This window comes from Cetorhinus maximus, chromosome 12 (genome assembly GCF_964194155.1).
Source record: "Cetorhinus maximus chromosome 12, sCetMax3.hap1.1, whole genome shotgun sequence".
Classification (NCBI taxonomy): Eukaryota; Metazoa; Chordata; class Chondrichthyes; order Lamniformes; family Cetorhinidae; genus Cetorhinus; species Cetorhinus maximus.
Window position 1 is genome coordinate 95,567,266 of NC_135890.1, and position 23,326 is coordinate 95,590,591.

Below are 23,326 nucleotides of genomic sequence, written 5' to 3' on the forward strand. Positions count from 1 at the left end.
TGTAATCATGTTGTTGCTTAAATGGCGCTGGACTGGAACCTTTATTGGTCCATTTCAAATCGTGTTTCACCAAAAAAGCAATAATGTTAACGTGGTCCTTTTAATGCATTCTCTGTGTATTAAACAGCAATAAGCAGTTAGTTAACTGTTTGTGATTTGCTTCAATTAGTCCCCAGCCTAAAAGCAGCTTCTCCAGTCCCAGGCTCATCGCAAGCGCTTCCTGATGGACAGGCTGGGTCACGTGGGGCGGCGCCTGCCGCGTCACATGACCAGGCTGAAGATGGCGGCGCACCTGAGCTATGGGAGGGTGATCCTCAACAACCTGCGGGAGGCAGCCCGTAAGGAGCTGCGCGAATTCCTGGATAAATGTGAAGGCAGCAAGGTCCGGAGCTGCGGTGCTGGAGCGGGGCCTGGGAGTGCGCGTTACCGCGGTTACGGCCTGAATCTTGCCGACGATTAATGGAAAAGCCAGTGCTCTCGACCCAGGGGCGGGATAACCCTTCCCTTAGAGACCCCCCCTCCCCTCTGGAAACCTGGGGGTGCGGGGTAACCCTTTCCTTAGAGACCCCCCTGAAAACCTGGGGGTGCGGGGTAACCCTTTCCTTAGAGACCCCCCTGGAAACCTGGGGGTGCGGGGCAACCCTTTCCTTTCTAATCTCTAGAAACCCAATAACAGTCTGTTGTGATTATAAAAATACTAAACGATACAGCTACTGATTTAAGGGATGGTATGAATGCAATGGCAATGTTATGCGAATTGATGTGTTTTTAACTAATTTTTATTAGGGCTCCATTATTCTCACTTATGAAAGTTTGTTGATTTACCAGAGTCCTGATTTTTCTCCTATGCTTACTAAGTTCAAAAAAAGTTAATTTTAATGACATTGAGTAACTGAATTACATTCTTGACCCTCCCTCAAATAAAATTTATACAAAACAAGTGTATATAAAAACATGGTTTAATGGATGTGAACTTGCTCAGTAGGTACACTTGCATATTATGCATTTTAACAGAAAACTGGAAATGGAATGTTTTTCAGAGATGGAGTAGTCTAAAAATTGAGGTCCCCTCTTTTCCCCCTGCCTGCCTGTGCTTGCATGTTTTTAAAACGTCAATCACTTGGTCCTAATTTCTTTGCATGCTTTCTTCCTGACATACCATTTGGTTGAACTGATGGTTAATTTGTCCCTACAGCCTGGAACTTATTCTGTTACCTTTCCTTACCTGCTGTGTGTGCCCCACCACCCCACCTCAAAAGCCATCACAATCATAGGGAATGCTGAAAATACTCAGCCTACCAGGCAGCAATTGTGGAGAGAGGGGCAAAACAATTAATGCTTCAGGTGGCAAAACAATTAATGCTTCCAGTTGGATAACTTTTTGTCAGAAGTGGAAAATGTTACAGATGGGGCAGACTTTAAACAGATAGTGTGGGGGTGAGGGCATAAGGAGGAGAGAACAAAAGGAAAGGTCTGTGACAGGCTAGAAGGCAGGAGTGATTAGATAACAAGGGATGAATGTGCAAGGCAAAAGTGGGTGTTAGTGGGACAAGTAAATAACCAAAATATGTAGAGGAGTTGTAAATGGTAACTGCAGAACCATTACCGAAATGGGAGCAGTGCTTATGGTCTCAAATTGTTGAACTCAAATGCTGAGTTTGGAAGGTTGGAAAATTGCTAATTAAAAGATGAGGTGTACTTGAACTTCATTGGAACAATGTAGGAGGTCAAGGACTTGGTCAGAGTGGGAGAATTAAGATGGCAAATGATTAGAAGCTCATGGTTTAGCTTGTGTATTGAATAGAGATAGAGGTGTCAGCTGTGGCTCAGTTCATAGCACCCTCGCCTTTGAATCAGAGGGTTGTGGGTTCATGTCCCACTCCCGGAAACCAAGAACTGTGATTGTACTCGAAAGAGTTGCAATCTGTGACTGTTGATAACTCAAAAGAATTTGAATAGAGATAATGGGCAAAACTATCTCTTGGTGTCTGATTTTTTTTGCTTCTGTGAATTACCATGGGATCTTTACTGTGTTAATGGTGCAATATCTGGGGATTGTTGAAATTTACCCTCTGTAGTTAGTTTGCTGCATTTTGTTTTCTTTCATGGGATGTGAGCATCGTTGGCAAGGCCAGCATTTGTAGCCCATCCTTAATTGCCCTTGAACTGAACATTACAGAGGGCAGTTAAGGGTCAACCACATTGCTGTGTGCCTGGAGTCATATGTAGGCTAGACCAGGTAAGGATGCTAGATGTTGCCAACTTTAGTGTGCTGCCACATTTTGTCCAATCTATTATTACTTATTTTGCAGCTGTAAATTAGATTTTTAAAAAATAGTTCATAAAATAGAGATGAACTTATGGTGCAGAATTTTTTTTTTTGAGGAGCCAAGATACTGAATGAATTGCCTACTGCATATTGAGTAGTCTGACTATCTTTTAAATTTTGTAATATATTATGCTAAAAGGTTCTACATCCTAGCTTGCTAATGAACTAGGTTGGAATATGGGACAATGTGGTATTGTATGGTGTTCTGTTACGCTTGTGTTTCCTCATGTTTGTCACTTTTTTGGCTGTGGAAGTTAAGTGTTAGAAATAGATTTTTTTGTGTAAACTTTGAAGTCACCTTATTTGACTCCTTTACTCAGTAATACTGTTGGTTTGTACTTTGCATAAATCAAATGCTCTAGTAGCTAGAGACAAACAAAAACTCAGTTTTTATCTTGATCTCAGAAATGTACCTCTCAAAAGGTTTTTGGAACCTCATCATTTTAAACCAAGCTGCTTCACCAATGTCCTTTAGGGAAGGCAAGCTGTTATTCTAACTTGATTTGGTTTGTACGTTTTTTCAGTACCACACCATTGTGGTTGACTCTGCTGCCCTTTGAAGTGGCCCAGAAAGACGCTTGGTTCTTTCAAATCACTTAGCGAGTCAACTGAGGATGGACAACAAATGCTGACCTTACCAGTGACGTCCATATCCTGCGAATTAGATGTAAAAATATAAAATAAGATGAGCTTAAATTTGAAAATCTGTGTTCTCTGCTTTCTGGGTCACTGTTGGCTGATGATTGTTAGAGGTTGTCGATCTCCCTGCTGTAAGTGCAGGTACAAGACTGTTTGAGACTTCAGGACTTTGTGAATTTCTGGCACCTGAATAACAGTCTGTTTTTCTTGCACAGGCAATAGTTTGGGATGAGCGTCTTACTGGACCATTTGGACTAATTGCACAGTATTCACTATTAAAGGTAAATGGCTGTTTCCGAAGACTTGGGCACTTTGACTAACACTAGTCTGTTTTATTCTAATAAATATCATTCTTCTAACGTGTATTGTTGATCATCTCCTTCCAAAAATGGTTATTCATTATAGAATAATTAGTAATGAAATGCTTTGAACCAAGATTGGAAGCTAACCTGCATTTTTGTTTACATAGGTAAAATGTATTTCTGTAGCACTGACAATTTGGAATAACTTAAGAATGTTGGGCATTGCCTGAAACCCATTTTGAAGCAGAATTTGAAGTTCTGTAAAACATAATGCATCAACAGATTTTTGATATGTAGGCAACAATGCTGAATACTTTTATGGTCTTTTCCCTTTCTAACAAAAATTAGAATTTTTAAAGTAATATCCACATTAAATTAACATTAGTTCTTAAAATCCTGCAGATAAGTCAATATTTCCATGGTATTTTGTATTGTTTTTCTCAAGTCTTTGAGGGTCATGATACTTACAGTAATGGTAATGTTTAACAATCCTTTAGGAACATGAAGTGGATAAAATGTTTACCCTGAAGGAAGGGCGTCTACCTGTAGCAGATGTCAAAAACATAATTTTCTTTGTGAGGCCTAGACTGGAACTAATGGACATCATCGCTGATAATATTCGTTGGTAGGTGCTTCTCAGTTTTATACCAGGCTGCTGATTTCTTTTCCTAATTTATCCTTTTTCAGATTGCTTTTCCCATGTCATCTGGTGTAGATGTTAAAATGGATAATCTGCCTTGAGATTGGTGCTCTGATCTCTATGCAGCCAAGGACATAAGTTTATGCTGTTATGGTTGTTTCCTGTCGGGTCAGGGAACAATTACCTTTGTTGAGCCAGCCATTTCAGTCAAGGCTCTTGGTTGCATAATGGCATAGACAAGGAACAGGGAGCATGTCACCTCCTCGGGAGATGTTGCATTAAATAGAAAAATGCACTTTTTAAAAACTCTTTTGAACACTGGTATGTTTACAACTAACATTAAGTTTGCATGCACAAGAAGGCTGTTTTGTGCATGTACATGTAAATCTATTGATGTACAATCTTTCCACGCCCTTTTTGGTTTTAGACTGGATAAAAAAATCTTTGGATATAATCAATAATGACTAGTCAGATAACTAGCAGTACACAATTACTTGCAACAGGAGAATAAGTGAAGCCAGAGTGGTAGAAATTCAGTATAATTTGACCCTGAATGGTGTAAATTATTACCTAGGTACATTAATTTGTAAAATTTTTATTTTAGTGAAGACAGACTTCCTGGTCCTCACAGAGATTTCCATATCCTGTTCCTGCCACGCCGAAGTCTCCTTTGTGAACAGCGACTAAAAGAACAAGGACTATTGATCCACATCACGCATATTGAGGAGTACAGCCTGGATTTAATTCCATTTGATAGTGATCTGATGTCCATGGAAGCTGAAAGTGCATTTAGGGTATTTGGTTATCTCTTTATTTCCACTAAACTCAAGTTTACTTAAGTATTACACACATTTATCTCTCTTGAAATGAACATGGTTGCAATTTAGGCGTTCTGTATTGCTTACTTGGCTGGATAAACCAGTTATATTTTTCACTGTGTTCTTAATTGCCTCTGATTGCATTGGGTGTGGCTTCATATAATCTCTGCAATAGTCAGGGCTCTTGTGTTCACTTGGGATCCCCATCATACGAAGTTTGGCACTTGAATCCAATGTATAAAATTAGGTGTAAAAGTGAATCAAGTAAATATTCAGATTGACATAATGCAGTTTCTTCATGCATTATGCATAGCTCTTTGTATTCTTCCTAGTTATTTATTGAACTGAGCAAGGAGTTTTAAGTTATATCTCGAGTGTAACATGAATCAATAATTCCTTTTTCCTGACTGAAAATCAAGATCTAAGAAATCAACTTTTCTGCATTACGATGAGCACCATTTCCATATTAGTTATTATTGCTTTTACACCTGAACATCAAAACTGAGGTTTAAGTACTCGTGTACTTTACAAGCACACCATTCTTTCAAAAATGGTTCCATTTTTATCTGACCTGTACTAAGGTATGACTAATATACTGAATATCAGTGCTTTGTTTGCCTGCGATTCTAAAGTTTTAATTCATGCAAATAACATTGAAATAATGATTGGAATTCAACCTTGAAACTAATATGATTAAGTGTAAAAATTAAGCTTATTTCAGTACCTTTTGTTAAGAATCAACGAAGATTATATATTTTCCCTTTCTGATTAAGTATAATTTCTACAAAGCATTTAATCAAAGCCTTCATTTAATAATGCACATTTTGAACTGGGTGGGGTGGGGGGAGACATGGTTGAGTAGGTGCAAAACACTGGGGCACCTTGCAGCCAGTGTCAGCAGTGTGCCATGAGTCAGTGCATGCCTTCAGCTCTTTACTGTTTCTTAGAGTTGTTAATGCAACACTAAAATAAACTTTTGAATACCGGGAATGTGCTACTGTGACAGGGTACTGACCTCTTACCAGCAGCAACTCTTGCAGGTCTAATAATTGTTCAAGATTAGTGTACAGTGTTTGAGACTTCAGTATTCACAGTAATTTACTTTTGCTGATGAGTGAAATCAGAATTGTTTAAAAGTTGCTTCCAAATAAGTGATACATTCCTTACATATAATTTAACTGTGTTAACAGAAGTGGATGTGCTCCCAAACAGACTCTACACCTGCAGATACCAGCTCTAAATAAATCAACGTTAATCCAGTGAATTGTGGGCAATCAGCCTTTATGCTGAAATATCAGTTCCTGCCGCTTTACAAAGTGGCCCAGCGGGGCCATTGTTAGAGGTTCCCCTTGAACCCATTAAGGTGGACTACAACATACGGTTTATAGCGCAGGTTGCACATGCCAGAAGTTTTGGTACCTCTCAGTGGCAGAGAACATTACAGCATTCACCACTATAGGGATCTCAAGATCTAGGCCAACGTAACTTCAAGAAAGTAGAAATATAAACAAAGTATTGTTTGCCCACAGTGATAGTTATGTTTTACTCAGAGTTTGGACTGGATTCTTCTTGCAGCAAGCAAATAAGTAATTTATTCTTTGAAATGTGCCATAATCTTCCCAAGGCTTCCAGTTTGTACAATTTATTGTTTCTTTGGCATTTTCCTCCTCAGTTTTCACAATTATTTTGACCTACTTTCCACTGCAGCTAGAAAAGCGGATTGTATTTATGCAACCATTACAGCATTATAGGGTTTATTTTTTAACAGTGCAAGGGGCCAGCTGTGGTTATACTAACCACTTGCATTGAGCTGCAGCAAAGGCTATATTCAGAGCTGCCTTCTGAGTTCGTGAAATTCCTAATGACTAGAAAGTTGACTATTAGAGACAAAGACAATATACCCATTTTAATAACCTCACAACACTACACACATGAATAAATAGAAGTGAAATATCAGAAGACTGCTGGTGCCTATAGAACTAGTCCCATCATGGGTCATGACTTTAAGGAGAAGAGGAAGGAAAACATGTGTTTTGTTTGAGAAGGGGAGGTGAAACCTAAACACAGCAACAGTTGGTGCACATTGCTACAGGACCACCTCTTATAATATTCCAAGATTTGCTATGAACAGAAATATGCACGATATCTCTGTGTGCTATGTGGACAGTTATGGTGTTCTAATTCAATATCTGCCACAGACTTATTCCTGGCTGCTACCAATATGATTCTGATGTGTTGTCAAGAGCTGTGCTCTGGCGATATCCAAGCTGATCTGCAAGTTTGTGCTGCTGTCCTGATTATTAATGAGTGACACATTTAAAACAAAATTTCAGCATTGATTACAATAGTAGTTCAAAGCATGATGTTCTTTGGAGCCCAGTGTTATAATCACATTGCCTTAGATACTTGATAATATACATTCTGATCTTTTGCAGTGATCTTTGCAAGTTGTAAAGCACCCTAAATGTTAATATTTTATAGTTAATGTTAGAGGACAGGTGGGAGCACTTGCTTTCTTCTAACATCAAAAACAAAGTTTATAATATTTCCATGAGGCCCAGTGAATTAGATGGACACTTTTAACATGCACAAATAGCTGATCTGATTTACTGTTAAGGGATTTACTTTACAGAAAAGAATTAAAGTTTTGTTGTATTTGCAAATAGGAGTGTTATCTAGAAAATGACCAGACCATTCTATTCCATGTTGCCAAAGGACTGATGACTCTGCAAGCTTTGTACGGAACCATCCCACAGATATTTGGGAAAGGTGAATGTGCACGGGTATGTTCAAACCTTTTCCACATTGCTCGTGAGTTTTATGTTCTTCAATACAAAGAATAAGATTTGAGGATGCTACTGTTTATAAATTGAGTCTCAAAAATGTACTTTTAATTATTCCTTTTATTTTTAATTAAGTTTGAACCAGTAAACAAAATCATTGTTCTATAATAGTGAAGCATTGTGTTATTTTCTATCATGAACTTCTGGTGTTGAACACAGATACTTTATAAAGTAAATGAATAAATGCCATCTGCGATAATGTCCAGTGGCAAAGTGAATGGGTGATCTGATCCTTTATTGCCTACTATGGACAGCATTGTACTTCACAGCAGCATGAGAATGCATCTTGCAGTAACACTTGCAAAAGTTTCACTCATCAATAGGCAGGCGGCAGGCTTAGGATTGGATCTGCAGTGATTGTGGGGCCTGTCATACTCTTTATGGTTTTCTAGTCTCCTTTCACAATGCAGTAATGTTGGTCCAGCAGTCATCACCTCCCCCACTCTCCCAAGTGTATGCTACAGATGATCTATTATCTGGAGCTCGCCCATTCTGCTGTAGGTGGTTCTTACGAAGTCCTGTTTCCACATCTTTCGCTATTGGTGATCTGAATTCTGCCACTGACTCTATTCTGGGCCCTTTTTAACTTTATTGTCGTTTAGGAAACACGTGATGCTGAGGGTGTCAGCATTTTGGGGATTCTGTTGAGTGGAGCTATAATACAAAGGCTTGGCTCGTAATGGTTGTTTTCATAATTTTAACCCTGGCTCTCTTTCTCCACAGCTGGTGGCAAATATGATGCTAAGAATGAAACGAGAATTTGCTGGAAGTCAGAACCAGATTTTACCCGTCTTTGATAAACTCCTGTTACTTGATCGTAATGTTGACTTGTTAACACCCCTAGCGACACAATTGACCTACGAAGGACTGATTGATGAAATATATGGAATTCAAAATAGTAAGTTCTGAAAATCTACAATTGCTGCTGCACTTACAATTAACAACTAAATAAACATTTCATTCCTCAACAGTTTCAAAATGTTCAATGGAAAATAATGCACTCCCAAAAGTTTTGAAATCTTGCATGAATCTTCTTTGTTTCATAGACACTTAATTTCTGGAGTTACACATAAGGAGAAGCAAGCTTAATTGCCTGAATTTTGGAACCATTGTCACTCGCTATTTAACCAAACTTTATTTAAGCTAATTTTATTTTTTAACATGATGCAGGGGGAAGGAAAGAGCTATCTCTTTCTGGAATCTGGCACATCCACATTCTGCTCATTGCTTTTATCTGCTCAAAGATCTATTGATTCTGGGGAAAATTTACTGCACAGTGACGCTGAGCCATACAGACCAGGAATGTCCCAGGTTCAGTTTTTGTTATATGCTGAGTTAGCTCATCACATCCAATGTAGGAGTGGTATAATGGGCCGTAGTATCCCTGGATCAGCAAGGGTGGAAATCAACCAGGGTTCCTGCTCCTTACAATCAGTGGTGTCTATTGGGCAATACTTGTGGGTGGCTGTTGGGTGACAGTACCAATCTCAGCCACAGTGCTCCCTTCCGTAAATGAATAGAACCATAGAACACTACAGCACAGAAAGGCCATTCGGCCCTTCTAGTCTGTGCCGAGAGTGAGCCTGCATTTACCACATCAGATGGTAGCTCGTTCCACACTCTCACCACTCTGAGTGAAGAAGTTCCCCCTAATGTTCCCCCTAAACCTTTCCCCTTTCACCCTAAAGCCATGTCCTCTCATGTTTATTTCTCCTAATCTAAGTGGAAAGAGCCTACTCGCATTTACTCTGTCTATGCCCCTCACAATTTTGTAAACTTCTATCAAATCTCCCCTCATTCTTCTACGCTGCAAGGAATAAAGTCCTAACCTGTTTAATCTTTCCCTGTAACTCAACTCCTTAAGAACTGGCAACATCCTAGTAAAATAACCTAATGATCCTTACTGTTTAGGCTCGCACATAATGAATGGCCATAGTCAGGTTACGGAAGGCAGCTGGTACCTTTGGAACTGGAACATAAACACCTCCAGAAGGAAAGGGGTGATTTTTTTTTTTTTGTTTTTCTATCCCCTTTTCCACTTGTTTTATGTTATTTTTGGCCTTCACTTGGTGCTTACTCTAGTAAACTTTTAATTGGGAAGCATGAGGGAAACTTGGGGAATAGAGTTCCAGGAAGAGCAGGGTAATATGCTGAAATCTTTTGAGAAACAATTGGATGTTGAAAATTGGAAACTTTAGGATGAATTAGGATAAGCTGAATAGCCTTCCCCATCTATAATTACCTTGTGAGCATCTTACCACTTAAGGCTCCAAGTGTGTCTACACGTAGCCAGGTTTGGTGATTTGGTATGAGAACGTTTATTTTCCACATTGAATATCCCCACATAAACCCACTTTTATTGTCTGTTTTTTTTCCCCATACCCCCACAACGTTGAAATTTGAATATTAGTGATTAGGAAATATATTGTTGATATATTTTGTCATTTGTGCCTATTTAAGCAACTTTTTTTAAATAAAGTAGCCATTTGATATGTTGTTTAAAGGAAATAAAAGAAATTAATTTAACTTGCATTATTATCTTCCAATTAAAACTGGGAAAGCTATCCACCAAGACCAAAAAATGATTCTGACCAAGCTAAATGATACTGTTTGGCACATTGTGATAATTTGCTGTGGATGAGGTTGCGTATAAATAAGTTATTGTTTTGTATCACATCTCTGCTGCTCCTATTCTTACACATGGTTTTCACTTCCAAGACAGCAAAGAGGTCTCCTCTAATCTCTGCCTCTATTTGTACAATTTCTTTCAGAGGCAGTTCTTTCCCATTTTACAGCCTAGGACTTTTGGATAAGGGAGTGTGTTAATCTGAATTCTTTCTTTTTGTACAATGGTCCTTTATTTAAATGAGCAATGAAAATCCATGTGCCAAATACGGGACCTAATGCACAAATGTTGAAAACCAACACACAAACCTGTCTTTGATAAGTTTCTGGACATGTTCTACTAAAGTTAACTAGCATTTGAAGACCCATTCCTTTTCAGTTGATTTTTAAGGGCACCCACACTTAATAAATAAGTAACACCATATTTGGCATCTCAAGACTTCCCCCTTTAAAAAAAATAAATAAATCTGAGTTACTTGGAGCCGGATGAATTGATGTTCCAATTTCATTGTCCGTATTAAGAGAATACTTTTACGTACGAATCGGGAGCTGCTGTAGGCGCCTCAGCCCTTCAAACCTGCTCTGCCATTCAATAAGATCATGGCTTATCTGTTTTAATCTCAACTCCACATTCCAGCCTACCCCTGATAAACTTTCACCACCTTTGCTTATCAAGAGTCTATTTATCTCTGCCTTTAAAAATATTCAAAGATTCTGCTTCTATCACCTTTTGAGGAAGAGTCCCAAAGACTGTCAACCCTCAGAGGAAATTTCACCTCATCTCTGCCTTAAACGAGTGACCTCTTATTTTTAAACAGTGGCCCCTAGTTCTAGATTCTCCCACAAGAGGAAACATCCTTTCCATATCCGCTCTGTCAAGAACTCTCAGGATCTTAAAGGTTTTGACCAAGTCGCCTCTTTCTTTTTTAAACTCCAGTGGACACAAGCCTAACCTGTCCAACCTTTCCTCCTAAGACAATCCACCCATTCCAGATACTAGCCTAGGAAACCTCCTCTGAACTGCTTCCAATGCACTTACACCCTTCCTTAAATAAAGAGACCAATACTGTACACAGTGCTCCAGATGTGGTCTCACCAATACCCTGTATAACTGAAGCATAACCTCCCTACTCTTGCCTTCAACTCCCCTCACAAACAATGACATTCTATTTGCTTTCCTAATTAGGAATTGCATACTAACCTTTTGCGATTCGTGCACTAGGACCCCGATACAGAGACCCTTTATATCTCAGAACTCTGCAATTTTTCACCATTTAGATAATATGCTTCTTTTGTATTCTCCCTGCCAAAATGGACAATTTCACATTTTCCCATATTGTACTCCATTTTCCAGATCTTTGCCCACCCACCTAACCATATTCTTTTGTGCCCTGGATCAATTAATGAGCTCATAATGAAGGCACCCAGACTCTCCTTATAGGGGCAATGCTCGCTTTAATGACTCTTTTTTTAATATATCTGTAGAAACTCTCATTATCTGTCTATATTTCTAGCTAGCTTTCTCTTGTACTGTATTTTTTCCCTTAATTTTTTTTTGCTGTTCTCATATTCCGCCCATCTTTGCGCAAAGTGCCCTGTTATGACATCCTTAATAATAGCTTCTAACATATCCCCTATGACAGATGTTAAGCTAACTGGCCCTGCTTTCTGTCTTCCTCCCTAACTGAATAAAGAAGTTACATTATCTATTTTCAAATCTAATGAAACGTTCCCCGAATCTAGTGAATTTTGGAAAATTAAAACCAACTTATCAACCATCTCGCAAGCCACTTCTTTTAAGACCCTAGGATGAAATCCATCAGGACCCAGGGACTTGTCGACCTGCAGCTCCAACAATTTGCTAAGTACCTCTTCCCTGGTGGTTGTAATTTTCTTGAGTTCCTCCCCCCCTTTCCAATTCCTGATTTACAGCTATTTCTGGGATGTTACTTGTATGCTTTATAGTGAAGACTGACACAAAATACCTGTTCAACTCACCTGCCTTCTTATTTTCCATTATTAACCCCCCCCCCCCCCCCCCCCCCCCCCCCCAGACATCGGACCAATGCTCACTTTTTGTTAACTCCTTTTTTTATATATCTGTAGAAACTCTTGCTACCTGTCTTTATATTCCTAGCTAATTTTCTCTTGTACTCTATTTTTTCCCTTTTTATTAATCTTTTAGTCAATTTTTTTCTTTTTTTTATATTCAGTCCAATCTTCTGATCTGCCACCCATCTTTGTGCAATTATATGTTTTTTCTTTAAGTTTGATACTATCTTTAACTTTTTTAATTCACCATGGATGGTGGGTCCTCCCCTTGGAATTTTTCTTTCTTGTTGGAATGTATCTATTCTGTGGATTCTGAAATATCCCCTTAAATGTCCACCACTGCATCTCTGTTGCCCTATCCCTTAACCTAAATCTCCAGTTCACTTTCGCTAGATTTGCTTTCATGCCCTCATTATTGCCTGTATTTAAGTTTAAAATGTTAACCTTAGACCCACTCTTCTCTCCCTCAAACTGAATCTAAAATTCAATCATATTATGATCACTGCTACCTAGGGATGTCTTCATTGAGGTCATTAATTAATTCTATCTCATTGGTCAACACCAGGCCTATTATAGCCTGCTCTCTGGTTGGCACCAGAACATGCTGTTCTAAGAAACTATCCCAAAAACACTGAATTCTTCATCTAGCCGATCTTTGCCCATCTGATGTGAATTCTTCATCTAGCCTACCTTTGCCCATCTGACTTTTTTTTCCAGTCTGTTGATTAAAATCTCATGATTGCAGTACCTTTCTGACGAGCACCCATTATTTCTTCTTTGATACCCATCCTACCATGTGGTTACTGTCAGGTGGCCTGTACACCACTCCCACAAATGACTTCTTGCCTTCATCATTCCTCATCTATACCCAAACTGCTTCTATTTCCTGAATTTGGGTCATCCCTCTCTATTGTGCTAATATCATCTTTATTAGAGCCACCCCTCCACCTTTTCCTAGCTTCCTGTCCTTCCTAAACGTGTCACATCCTTCAATATTTGGGTCCCAATCTGTCATCCTGCAATCATGTCTCTAGTGGGCAGTTAGATCATATTTATTTAACTCTCTTTGCGCTATCAATTCATCTGTTTTGTTTCAAATGCTACGCGCATTCAGAAACAGAGCCCTTAAGTTTTTTGTTTTTTTTTTTGTAACCTCTAGCCTTACCTGCTGATTTACTCTTAGATTTGTACTCTCTGTCCCTTCCTGTCATGGTCTGTTTATCATTTCCCACATTAGTACCTTTCTGTCTTGCCTTGTCTCTACTCTTTGATTTACCACATCTTCTCAAATTCGATCCCTTGCCCCTGCCGTTTAGTTTAAAACCATCCCTTGCCTTTTTTTTTTTGCATATAAATAAGATCACTTTTTTTGGAGGTGGGAAAGCTTTCTTCAAACAATCTCCCACTTCCAAAATATAGAGATGCTTCCCTGTCCAGTGTGAAATGATGCTTCTAAGTAAATGCAATACAAAATGTAGTACTATTGTCATAGGTGGTATAATGGAGTGTTGATAGATTAGTCTTGAACAGAAAGCTTGCAGCTGCTTTTTCCTTGAATTTGTTTATTATTCATTGTATGTGGGTATGACTGACATTACTCCATCCTTAATTACTGTGAATAAGCTTGAGTGGCTTGCTAGGCCATTTCAGAGGGCAGTTAAGAATCACTATATTGGTTTGGAACTTGAGTCACACACAGTCCTTACCATGTAAGGATAGGAGGTTGCCTTTTCTAAAGGACATTAATGAAATTGCTATCTTGCAATGCCACGGCATACAAGGATATGGGCCTAGTGCTGGAAAATGGAATTAGAATAGTTAGGTACTTGTTTGACCGGCGCAGACTCAATGGGCTAAAGGGCCTTTTTCTGTGCTGTAGACCTCTGACTGTATGAAACAGATGGATTTTTATGACAATCTGAAGACTTTGTTGTCACTTTTACTGGTACCAAGTTTTTAAAACCGAATTCAAATTCTTAAACTGCTACAGGTATGAGTTGAATTTATGTTACTTGATTATTAGTCCAGAATATTGGATTACTAGTACAGTAACATCATAACCATGCTAAATAGTAGAGGGTAATTTTCCTACCGAATAAAACTATAATCTTGTGAAAACTAAGGTTCTGGAGTTCTGCATATTCCAGTTATTCTCTCAATATTCAATCTTGGTACTCTAGAACAATCCATTAATTATAGCAAGGTCAGACAGGCTTTGGGCTATAAGAAATTCTTGTGTTTGTGCAACGTAAGGAATAATACTTTAAAAAAATTATTCAGTTATTAATTTTGATTATCTAATACTGAAAAGCTGCATATATAATTCAAATGAAACAACCTCTCTGGAGAAATTAGTGTAAAATGAAGCTTTGCGAGTTTCTGTGACATATTCTGTTCCGTGGATGAAAGTAATACTCTTCAAAGAGATTCCTGGAGATGTTTTGTTAGGATGATTACTTGAATGCGTCTTGTTTCTAGTAAAGCAAATTAAATCCAACTATCAATTGCAAATCACTGCCATTCTGGATGGAGTGTCATTTTTGAACAGTAACTTGTTTTGCTGTGTCAGATGCAAGATGACGTGCTGAGAGAATGAGGTAAAAATCTTGTTCTCAACAAGTTTTTAAATGAATTATTAACTCCCATCAGCACATTTGCCCTAAGCTATGTTGTTGCGTGATCGAAATGGAGTGCTTAGGGATGGAAATGCGTGATGATTCTGGCAATTTCTGTTCCAATGAAAATACTCAGTTATGTAATTATCTTCCACTTTGTCTTCCCTAATGGAAGATATCTGGACTTGATTTTCCATGGAAAAACTAACCTATTAAAAGCAGCAGTGGTTGAATCAGTGTGATGTGATATGGTCCCTCATTCTTTGCGATGCCAATATCCAGATCTCTTTGTCGCCATTGATTTCCCCAATTGAATGAAGTGCCCATTGCAATCCTGGCAAAATGTCAGTTTGATATGGGATGCTACTTTTTGTATGCCTGGACATTTTAAAATTGTATTTCTTTGCATTATCAAAACATGATTAAAGTGTGATTTTTTTTTTATTATTCTTGGTTATGGTGGATAAAGCTGTAATGTCATGTTCATGGATGCACAACAGCAACTTGCATTTATGCAGCATCTTTGATGTAGTAAAACATCCCAAGAGGCTTCATGTGAATATTATCAAACAAAATTTGACACCAAGCTGCATATTCAGATATTAGGACTATTGACCAAAAGTAGGTTTTAAGGAGATTTGTGGAGAGGTTTAGAGAGGGAAATCCAGAGCTTAGGGCCTAGACAATGGAAGGGACACCTACCATTGTTGGAGCAATTAAAATCGGGAGTGCGCAAGAGACTAGAATTGGAGGAGCGCAGAGATGTCTGAGGTTTTTACGACTGAAGGAGGTTACGGAGAAAAAAAAGGGGTGAGGCCATGGAGGAATTTGAAAACCAGGATGAGAATTTAAAAATTGATATGTTGCTAGACTAGGATCCAGTGTAGGTCAGCAAGCACAGGGACGGTGGGTGAATGACCTTGGTTTGAATGAGGACATTCAGAGTTTTGGATGAGCTCCAGTTCATGTAGCATGGAAAATGGCTAGGAACGCATTGAAATAGTCGAGAATAGATAAGAGGTAGCAACGGCATGGATGAAGATTCCAGCAGCAGATGAGCTGATAGAAAGCAGAGTCAGACGATGTTATGGAGTTGAAAATGGCTGGCCTTGGTGCTGGTGTGGGTATGTTGGAAGCTCATCTCGGGATCAGACGCAACACCAAGGTTGCAAATGGCCTAGTTCAGCAATTTCTGCTCCCTGACCAATTTCTTGAGACTCCGCCATTTGCCCCTCACCTTATCCCTCATCCCAAACCAAAGAAACTGGTCAATTTCCTTTTGAAAATGTAGAAATTCATGTGGAATTGCATTTGACAGAGCTATGCCATTTTGATGCTTCTTAGGTTTATATTTGTAACATTTCTGTTTTTCAGCAAATGTAAAACTGCCTCCTGAGAAATTTGCACCAAAAAAGCAAAATGAAAGTGGCCAAGATCTTCCCAATGAACCTAAAAAACTGCAGTTAAACTCTGCTGAAGAACTCTATGCAGAAATTAGGGACAAAAATTTCAATGCAGTTGGTTCAGTCCTTAGTAAAAAGGCCAAGTTCATCTCTGCTGCATTTGAGGTAATGCATGTTTTACAGTCGGAGATTGGCTGCTCTTTCAGCGATACAGATTGTGTTCCTAAAGCAATTGGGTGAAATGTATCTCTGCAGGCCAGAATTAATTTTGGTCCCAAATCCCTGCCTTCTCTTGTGCTGTTTTGCAGGGTAAATTGGTGAATATTGTACTTCTGTTGCAGTAAGAATTTTGTTCAGAGTTAAACGTGGACAAACAACCATATTATTAATTATAGGAAAGAAAAATTACAGTTCACCTGACCCTTTTTATAGTTAAAATTTAGAAACTTGTTTGGGCAAAAACAGATTCATTCAAGTGTTCTTGAAACATTCTGGTTTGTTAATTACCAATAAATGATGATTATATATAATGTGTCAATCTATATATATATTCAGTTGAGCACCATTATATCTAAATTTAAATGGATATTGAATGTGATGTTAAGAGCTAAAAAATATTCATTATATTTCTAACACCAGGAGTTACACCTCCACAATTTTAAGGCTTCATTAACACCTCCGTGTCTCAACTTGCCCAATTTCTTCAAACTACCGATGTTTCTATTGTGAAAACAGTCAGCTAGATGTATGTTAATTAAAATTCATAAAGGACCTAATGCTTCAATTGTTTTTAAAAACTGGAATGTAGTGTATAATTCTTCGGTCCTCATCAAATGGACTAAAATTATTATGCATTATTTGTCTAGTAGTAAGATGCATAACAAGGTGCAGCTGGGGACAATTACAAAGACAATCAATGCCCCTCAGATTTGACTCTGCTGATTGCTGTAAATACAAATTCAGGGAGCAATGTGTGGGCTAGGGATAGAGTTTCTGTACAACGTGCCAAATCAAACTGCCTGGCCAATGAATATTCTATACCATTTATAGAACACTAATGTTACTAATGATGATTAGTAAAGAATAGTCTTGTCAGAGCCTTTAGTATTGGAGCAAGGCCCTTGTACAATGTTAGTGTCACCTTGGAGCTCGGTGTTATTTTCTTTTACAGTAAATTTCACTCTAGTGCATGCGATTAAGAGGAAGTTGGAAGAGGAATGTCAAGCTCTTGCCTAGAGAGTCACCCAAGCTGGTGGTTCTGCATTATTCTTATCACCTTAGTAGGGGCCTGGATATAGGTTTCCTCTTTGGGAGGGAAGCAAACCTTTATTTAAAACAAAATTGAAATGTTTGTTTTATTTCAAATAGTTTGTATCAAAACTAGTTTATAATTATTGTAACCAGAACTGTTTCTTGCAGGGAAGACATAATGCAAAGACTGTAGGTGAAATTAAACAGTTTGTCTCCCAGCTTCCACATATGCAAGCAGCAAGAACCTCACTAGCTAATCATACATCTATTGCTGAACTCATCAAAGACATTACAGGTAAAGCTCTGAAAAATGTTGTTTTTTAATGTATGTATAAATTTCCCCTTATTGCTTCTAAATATCAAACGTTTTCACAACATACTCCGCCATTCAGTAGGATCGTGGTTGATCTTCGAGCTCAACTCCACGTTCCCACAGCATCCCCATATCCCTTGATTTCCTTATATTCCTAGAATTATCACTGTCTTGAATGTAAAAGTTTTGAAACAATATCTAATCAAGTAAGCTAAATTGTAAATCAGCCTCACTGAAAGTAGGCATTTTTTACTTGCTATAATTGTTTTCTCTTAGCATCAGAAACATTCTTTGACAATTTGACTGTGGAACAAGAATTTATGTCTGGGATTGATACTGACAAGGTAATAACAAAACCACAGCTTGTCCTTTTGAATGTATTAACACTGTGCTTTTGCATCAAATAGCTGTATTAGCTGTTTGCCATTGCATATAACACATCTATCAAAAATCTAGAATTAAATGTCTTATACTTTGTGGTTTTAATTGTAGTATCTGCTAGAAGGCAAACTATTTTATTTAAGATGTAGGAATAATATTGTGATGTTTTGGAGCATGTAGCACTAAAGAAGTAACTTGAATGCTATTATGACAAGTATGCAAGGGACAATCTGAATTATTGTCATGAGTTGTACATTAGGACAGGGTAAAATTTGATGTTTAATATTTGGTAGGTAGGCAAAAAGGTATTGTTGCAAAAAACAAATTGCACATGGCCCCTAATGGTACTAGTTTGGGCTGTGATGATGATAAAACGTATGACCCAAGTGGCTATTTGGTTAGGAGGAGTGAAACAGGTTACAATTTTTTCCGTTTCTAACCAGCTGGTAATCAATTAATGTGAGTTTACTTAAATGGAACAGCTTCAAGTATGCATTGCATTTTTTCCTACAGGTTAATAGTTATATTGAAGACTCCATTGCTCAAAAAGAACCTTTGATAAAGATTCTGCGACTTGTTTGTATGCAGTCAGTATGCAATAATGGCCTGAAACAGAAAGTGCTAGACTACTACAAGAGAGAGATTTTACAGGTTAGACAAAATAATTAATCTACTTAACTTCATACTGAAATGCCACTTCTGTTTTTACAGTTTATTTAGGAAAAACCTGCTTGGAGTTTGGAATGACTTGGTTCATTCACAGTAATTGAGAAACATGAAGTCATTATTTTTTTTAAGGCGCATCTGTCACGGAACTTGTAAGCTTTGCTAAGTATGCTTACTTGTCATACTTGAAAGTAAAAATTTCCAAGTTATAAACAGGTTTAGCTATTTCCCATAAATGGATGCTGGTACAGTAACCTCGTTTTTTATTCATGGGATGTGAGCTTCGTTGGCTGGGCCAGCATTAATTGCCCATCCCTAGTTGCCCTTGAGAAGGTGGTGGTGAGCTGCCTCCTTGAACCGCTGCAGTCCATGTAGTGTAGGTACACCCACAATGCTGTTAGGAAGGGGCTTCCAGGATTTTGACCCAGCAACAGTGAAGGAACAGCGATTATATTTCCAAGTCAGGATGGTGAATGACTTGGAGGGGAACTTCCAGGTGGTGGTGTTCCCATGTATCTGCTGCCCTTGTCCTTCTAGATGGTAGTGGTCGTGGGTTTGGAAGGTGCCGCCTAAGGAGCCTTGGTGAATTCCTGCAGTGCATCTTATAGATGGTACACGCTGCTGCGTCGGTGGTGGAGGGAGTGAATGTTTGTGGATGTGGTGCCAACCAAGTGGGCTGCTTGCCCTGGACAATGTCGAGCTTCTTGAGTGTTTTGGGAGTTGCACTCATCCAGGCAAGCGAGGAGTATTCCATCACACTCCTGACTTGTGCCTTGTAGATGGTGGACAGGCTTTGGGGAGTCGGGAGGTGAGTTACTTGCTGCAGGATTCCTAGCCTCTGACCTAGTCTTGTAGCCACAGTATTTATATGGTTAGTCCAGTTCAGTTTCTGCTTAATGGTAACCCCCAGGATGTTTATGGTGGGGCATTCAGTGATGGTATTGCCATTGAACATCATGGGACGATGGTCAGATTCACTCTTGTTGGAGATGGTTATTGCCTGGCACTTGTATGGTGCGAATGTTACTTGCCACTTGTCAGGCCTAGCCTGGATATTGTCCAGGTCTTGCTGCATTTGGACATGGACTGCTTCAGTATCTGAGGAGTCGTGAATGAGGCTGAACATTGTGCAATCATCAGCGAACATCCCCCCCCTTCTGACCTTATGTTGGAAGGAAGGTCATTAATGAAGCAGCTGAAGATCGTTGGGCTGAGGACACTACCCTGAGGAACTCCTGTAGTGATGTCCTGGAGCTGAGATGACAGACCTCCAACAACCACAGCAATCTTCTTTTGTGCTAGGTATGACTCCAACCAGTGGAGAGTTTTCCCTCTGATTCCTATTGACTCCAGTTTTGCTAGGGCTCTTTGATGCCACACTCGGTCAAATGCGGCCTTGATGTCAAGGGAAGTCACTCCCACCACACCTCGGTATAAGTACAGTACTTAGCAGTTAGTAAATTGCTAAGTTCTCCATGTATTGACTTTATAATTAAGGGTTTCTTCCAAAACCCACACGCTGTTTAAGCTTACAGCAACAAGGTAGTTTACAATTTGACCCAGGATCCAAAGCTCGTAAACCTCATTTATGGACTGAATTGTTTAGTGTGCCACAGGACTAATCTTTTTTGAGAGTTTCGGACTAGAATGATGCATAGACTACCCACCATGCTCCCCTGATAACTCCCTTAGGTGGAATAATACCTTATGGTAGACCAAAAATTTCAGGATGTGCCAAAAGTTATATTTCCTGTAAGTTGGAAATTTATACTGAGGCAAAACAAATTACGTACAGTTGCAGTTACAGCACTTAACTCTGATGCTTAACAACCAAAATTACAATACATTTGGAATTACAGGCGACCTTTAATGTACTCTTGCAATACTGTAATGTGAGTTATTTGTCTTCTGTCTACTGTCGCACCACTGCAACATGGAGCTAATAGTTGAAACACATAAACCAAAGAGAGGCTGCTGATCAGAGACCTTCAGATTAAAAACAGGCCTTTTGCAACACACAGGCATCTTTGAAACAGCTCCAAATTCTTTTTCAATAGCTCAGTAATCAATATTAACTGTTTCATCACCACAGTTAGTTGGGAAATGAAAAATCAACTTTTCCTTGCTGTCTAAGTTTGGTCTACATTTGTTGCCAATGCCTTACATGCACAGTTGTATGCACAGCTGCCATCTTTATAGGGGGCAATGTGTGACATGAGCCCAGCTTATTTAGTTTCAAAAGCTATGTACCATGCATCAAAATAAAGTGGCTGTCAGTACTTTGCAAAATCATACCTAGTTCTGCAACAACATTAATTCATCCTTTTTAAACTGAAGAGATTTGAGAACATAACAGAATATGCAGACGTTTTAATGCAGGATTCTGTCCCTTCGCTAAACCACTAGAATTAGTTAGCTCAGTACAACATTGCAACAGGTTTCTTTTCTGTCTTGACTGAATCTTTTGGATCACTGAATGTTTAGCAACATATGTTCACAGTGCTTATAAATTACGAGACAACAGAAATCATTAAAGTGATTTGAATCATCGGCAATCAGTAATGGATTCTGGATTGTTCCTGTCGCTCCTTGTAAGATACTGTAATACTTTCTCCAAGAGTCAATAAAATACTTGAGCTAGATATTCCAAGCAACCTGCTGACAGTGATGTGTGGGATTCGTGGAATCCACAAACTAAGAGCATGTTGCACTAACCAAGTTAGGAAACAAAATGAGTTAGCGGTGTGCTGGGTAAACTGATGTGTGCACATCATTGGATTTCTGCACATGCGTGGACCAATTCGCACGAGCAGATGGGTATCGGCCAGCCGTATTGCGTTGGCAGGAGACAGTGTAAGTTTATTACATTAGTTTCAAGATACAGCCTATCAAATTTTATGTTTGGGAAGACCTTACTCTTTGCGAAACATTAGGCATCAAAAAGCCATCAAATGTGCAAGACTAAAGAATTTGTGCTTTTGACTAATGCTACCAGCTGGGAATTTTTGACTGATGTTGCCTATTGGAAGGAACGTATGATAGAAACAACAGCTGGAGCTTCTATTTTAAAAGCCTCCATTCTTTACAAGAAAAAATTTGTATCAAAATATGTGCCCATCATCTTAATTTCACCTGTTCCGTTAGTGGGAAATGACAGAGTTTTGTCACTCCTTCCATAGGAAGGAATAGAGGGTAAATCTAGAAATATTTCCCTATTGCCCAATACTTTTATTAGTTACTATCTTATATTTATGTCTTTAGTTCTGGATCCTTCCACAAGTTGAAACATTTTCTCCACATCTACCCTGTAACCCATTCACAGTTTATCAGGTGACCTTTTGTAAAGAAGAGAAGTTCAATCTATTTCAATAGTTATAACCTCTCAGTTCAGGTACCACTCTTGTAAATCTTTTTGCACTTTCTCCAATGCTTCTAAGTTTAAAAAAAAATAAAATTACATTGTATCTATGTGTAAACTTCGATTAAGCGGACATTCTTTTGGTAGATAAAACCTGATTTGCTGAAATAAAGCTTTTAGTTTGCCCCAAGCTTTATAGATATGGAAAAATTGTGTGAATAAGCAATATCAGCCGTGGTTGCCTTCCCTTCCTCTAAATGAGAAATGACTCCAGATTACTCAAGCATTTTATAAATGTCAACTCGGAGTTTTGATGACACAAGCAAAAGGAATTAACCTTACCCTGTCAAGAAGTCATTAGCAGGCAGGGCATAAAGCAAGAGAGAAAACATCTTGATTTGGAAGAGTGCAGGTGGATTTCCCAGCCACTTTCAGCACATTTCCAGTGTATAATAAGAACAAGTACATTTTTGTGGCAGGAAAATCATGTAACATCTGTCGTGCTAGTTTTGTGCTATTAATTGTTTCCTTGAGTTCCTTCATGCCCTAATTTAAATATATAACGAAGGCCTATGACTCTTCCTGATTTTCCACTCGCATTGAACAGAGTAACTTAGCCTGAGAATTATATGGTGCCAATGTTGCCAGGATTAGCTGAGATAGGTATCAATGATTCTTTTTCACCACCCAACCCCTTTCTGCTGACACATACATTGCTTCTAGCAGGGTCAAATCACAAGTGAATTTTCACCTCTTCCTCTCCCTTCAGTGAGGGGTTCCCATAATCAGATCTGGCATTCCATATGGACATACCTTTATAAGCCATTGTGGAGGAGCAGCACCGAATGGAACAAAGGATAGCGAGATAATGTTTCAAAAGGATGTGGTACACGTTATATTACCGCCTCCTTTCTATCACGGTAGAATGTGCACAAGTCAAAAGAGGATCTGACTGAGGAAATAAGTATGAATGCACTCCTCCAAAGAAGCAATAAGGCATGATGACTTCCAGCCATATGCACTTCCCAGCACTGTGCACTCTGGCTATGAAGTTAACCGCCACAGTCAACTTGTATGGAACTGGCTCAATC

The 23,326-nt window shown here is 38.8% G+C and overlaps 1 protein-coding gene across 2 annotated transcripts in view; it reads left to right on the plus strand.

The window, feature by feature from the left end:
• The first annotated feature begins 249 nt into the window (after positions 1-249).
• Positions 250-23,326, plus strand: part of vps33a (VPS33A core subunit of CORVET and HOPS complexes) — a 28,034-nt gene continuing 4,957 nt past the window's right edge. The window contains exons 1-10 of one of the 2 annotated variants that reach the window (XM_078554136.1): positions 250-382; positions 3,184-3,249; positions 3,768-3,895; positions 4,515-4,704; positions 7,395-7,511; positions 8,295-8,469; positions 16,238-16,431; positions 17,686-17,812; positions 18,107-18,174; positions 18,725-18,862. In XM_078554136.1, coding sequence (XP_078410262.1) covers positions 266-382; positions 3,184-3,249; positions 3,768-3,895; positions 4,515-4,704; positions 7,395-7,511; positions 8,295-8,469; positions 16,238-16,431; positions 17,686-17,812; positions 18,107-18,174; positions 18,725-18,862 — 1,320 coding nt within the window. In that variant the 5' untranslated portion in view covers positions 250-265. The remainder of the gene's footprint in view (positions 383-3,183; positions 3,250-3,767; positions 3,896-4,514; positions 4,705-7,394; positions 7,512-8,294; positions 8,470-16,237; positions 16,432-17,685; positions 17,813-18,106; positions 18,175-18,724; positions 18,863-23,326) is intronic. The other variant, XM_078554137.1, reaches the window with a different exon arrangement.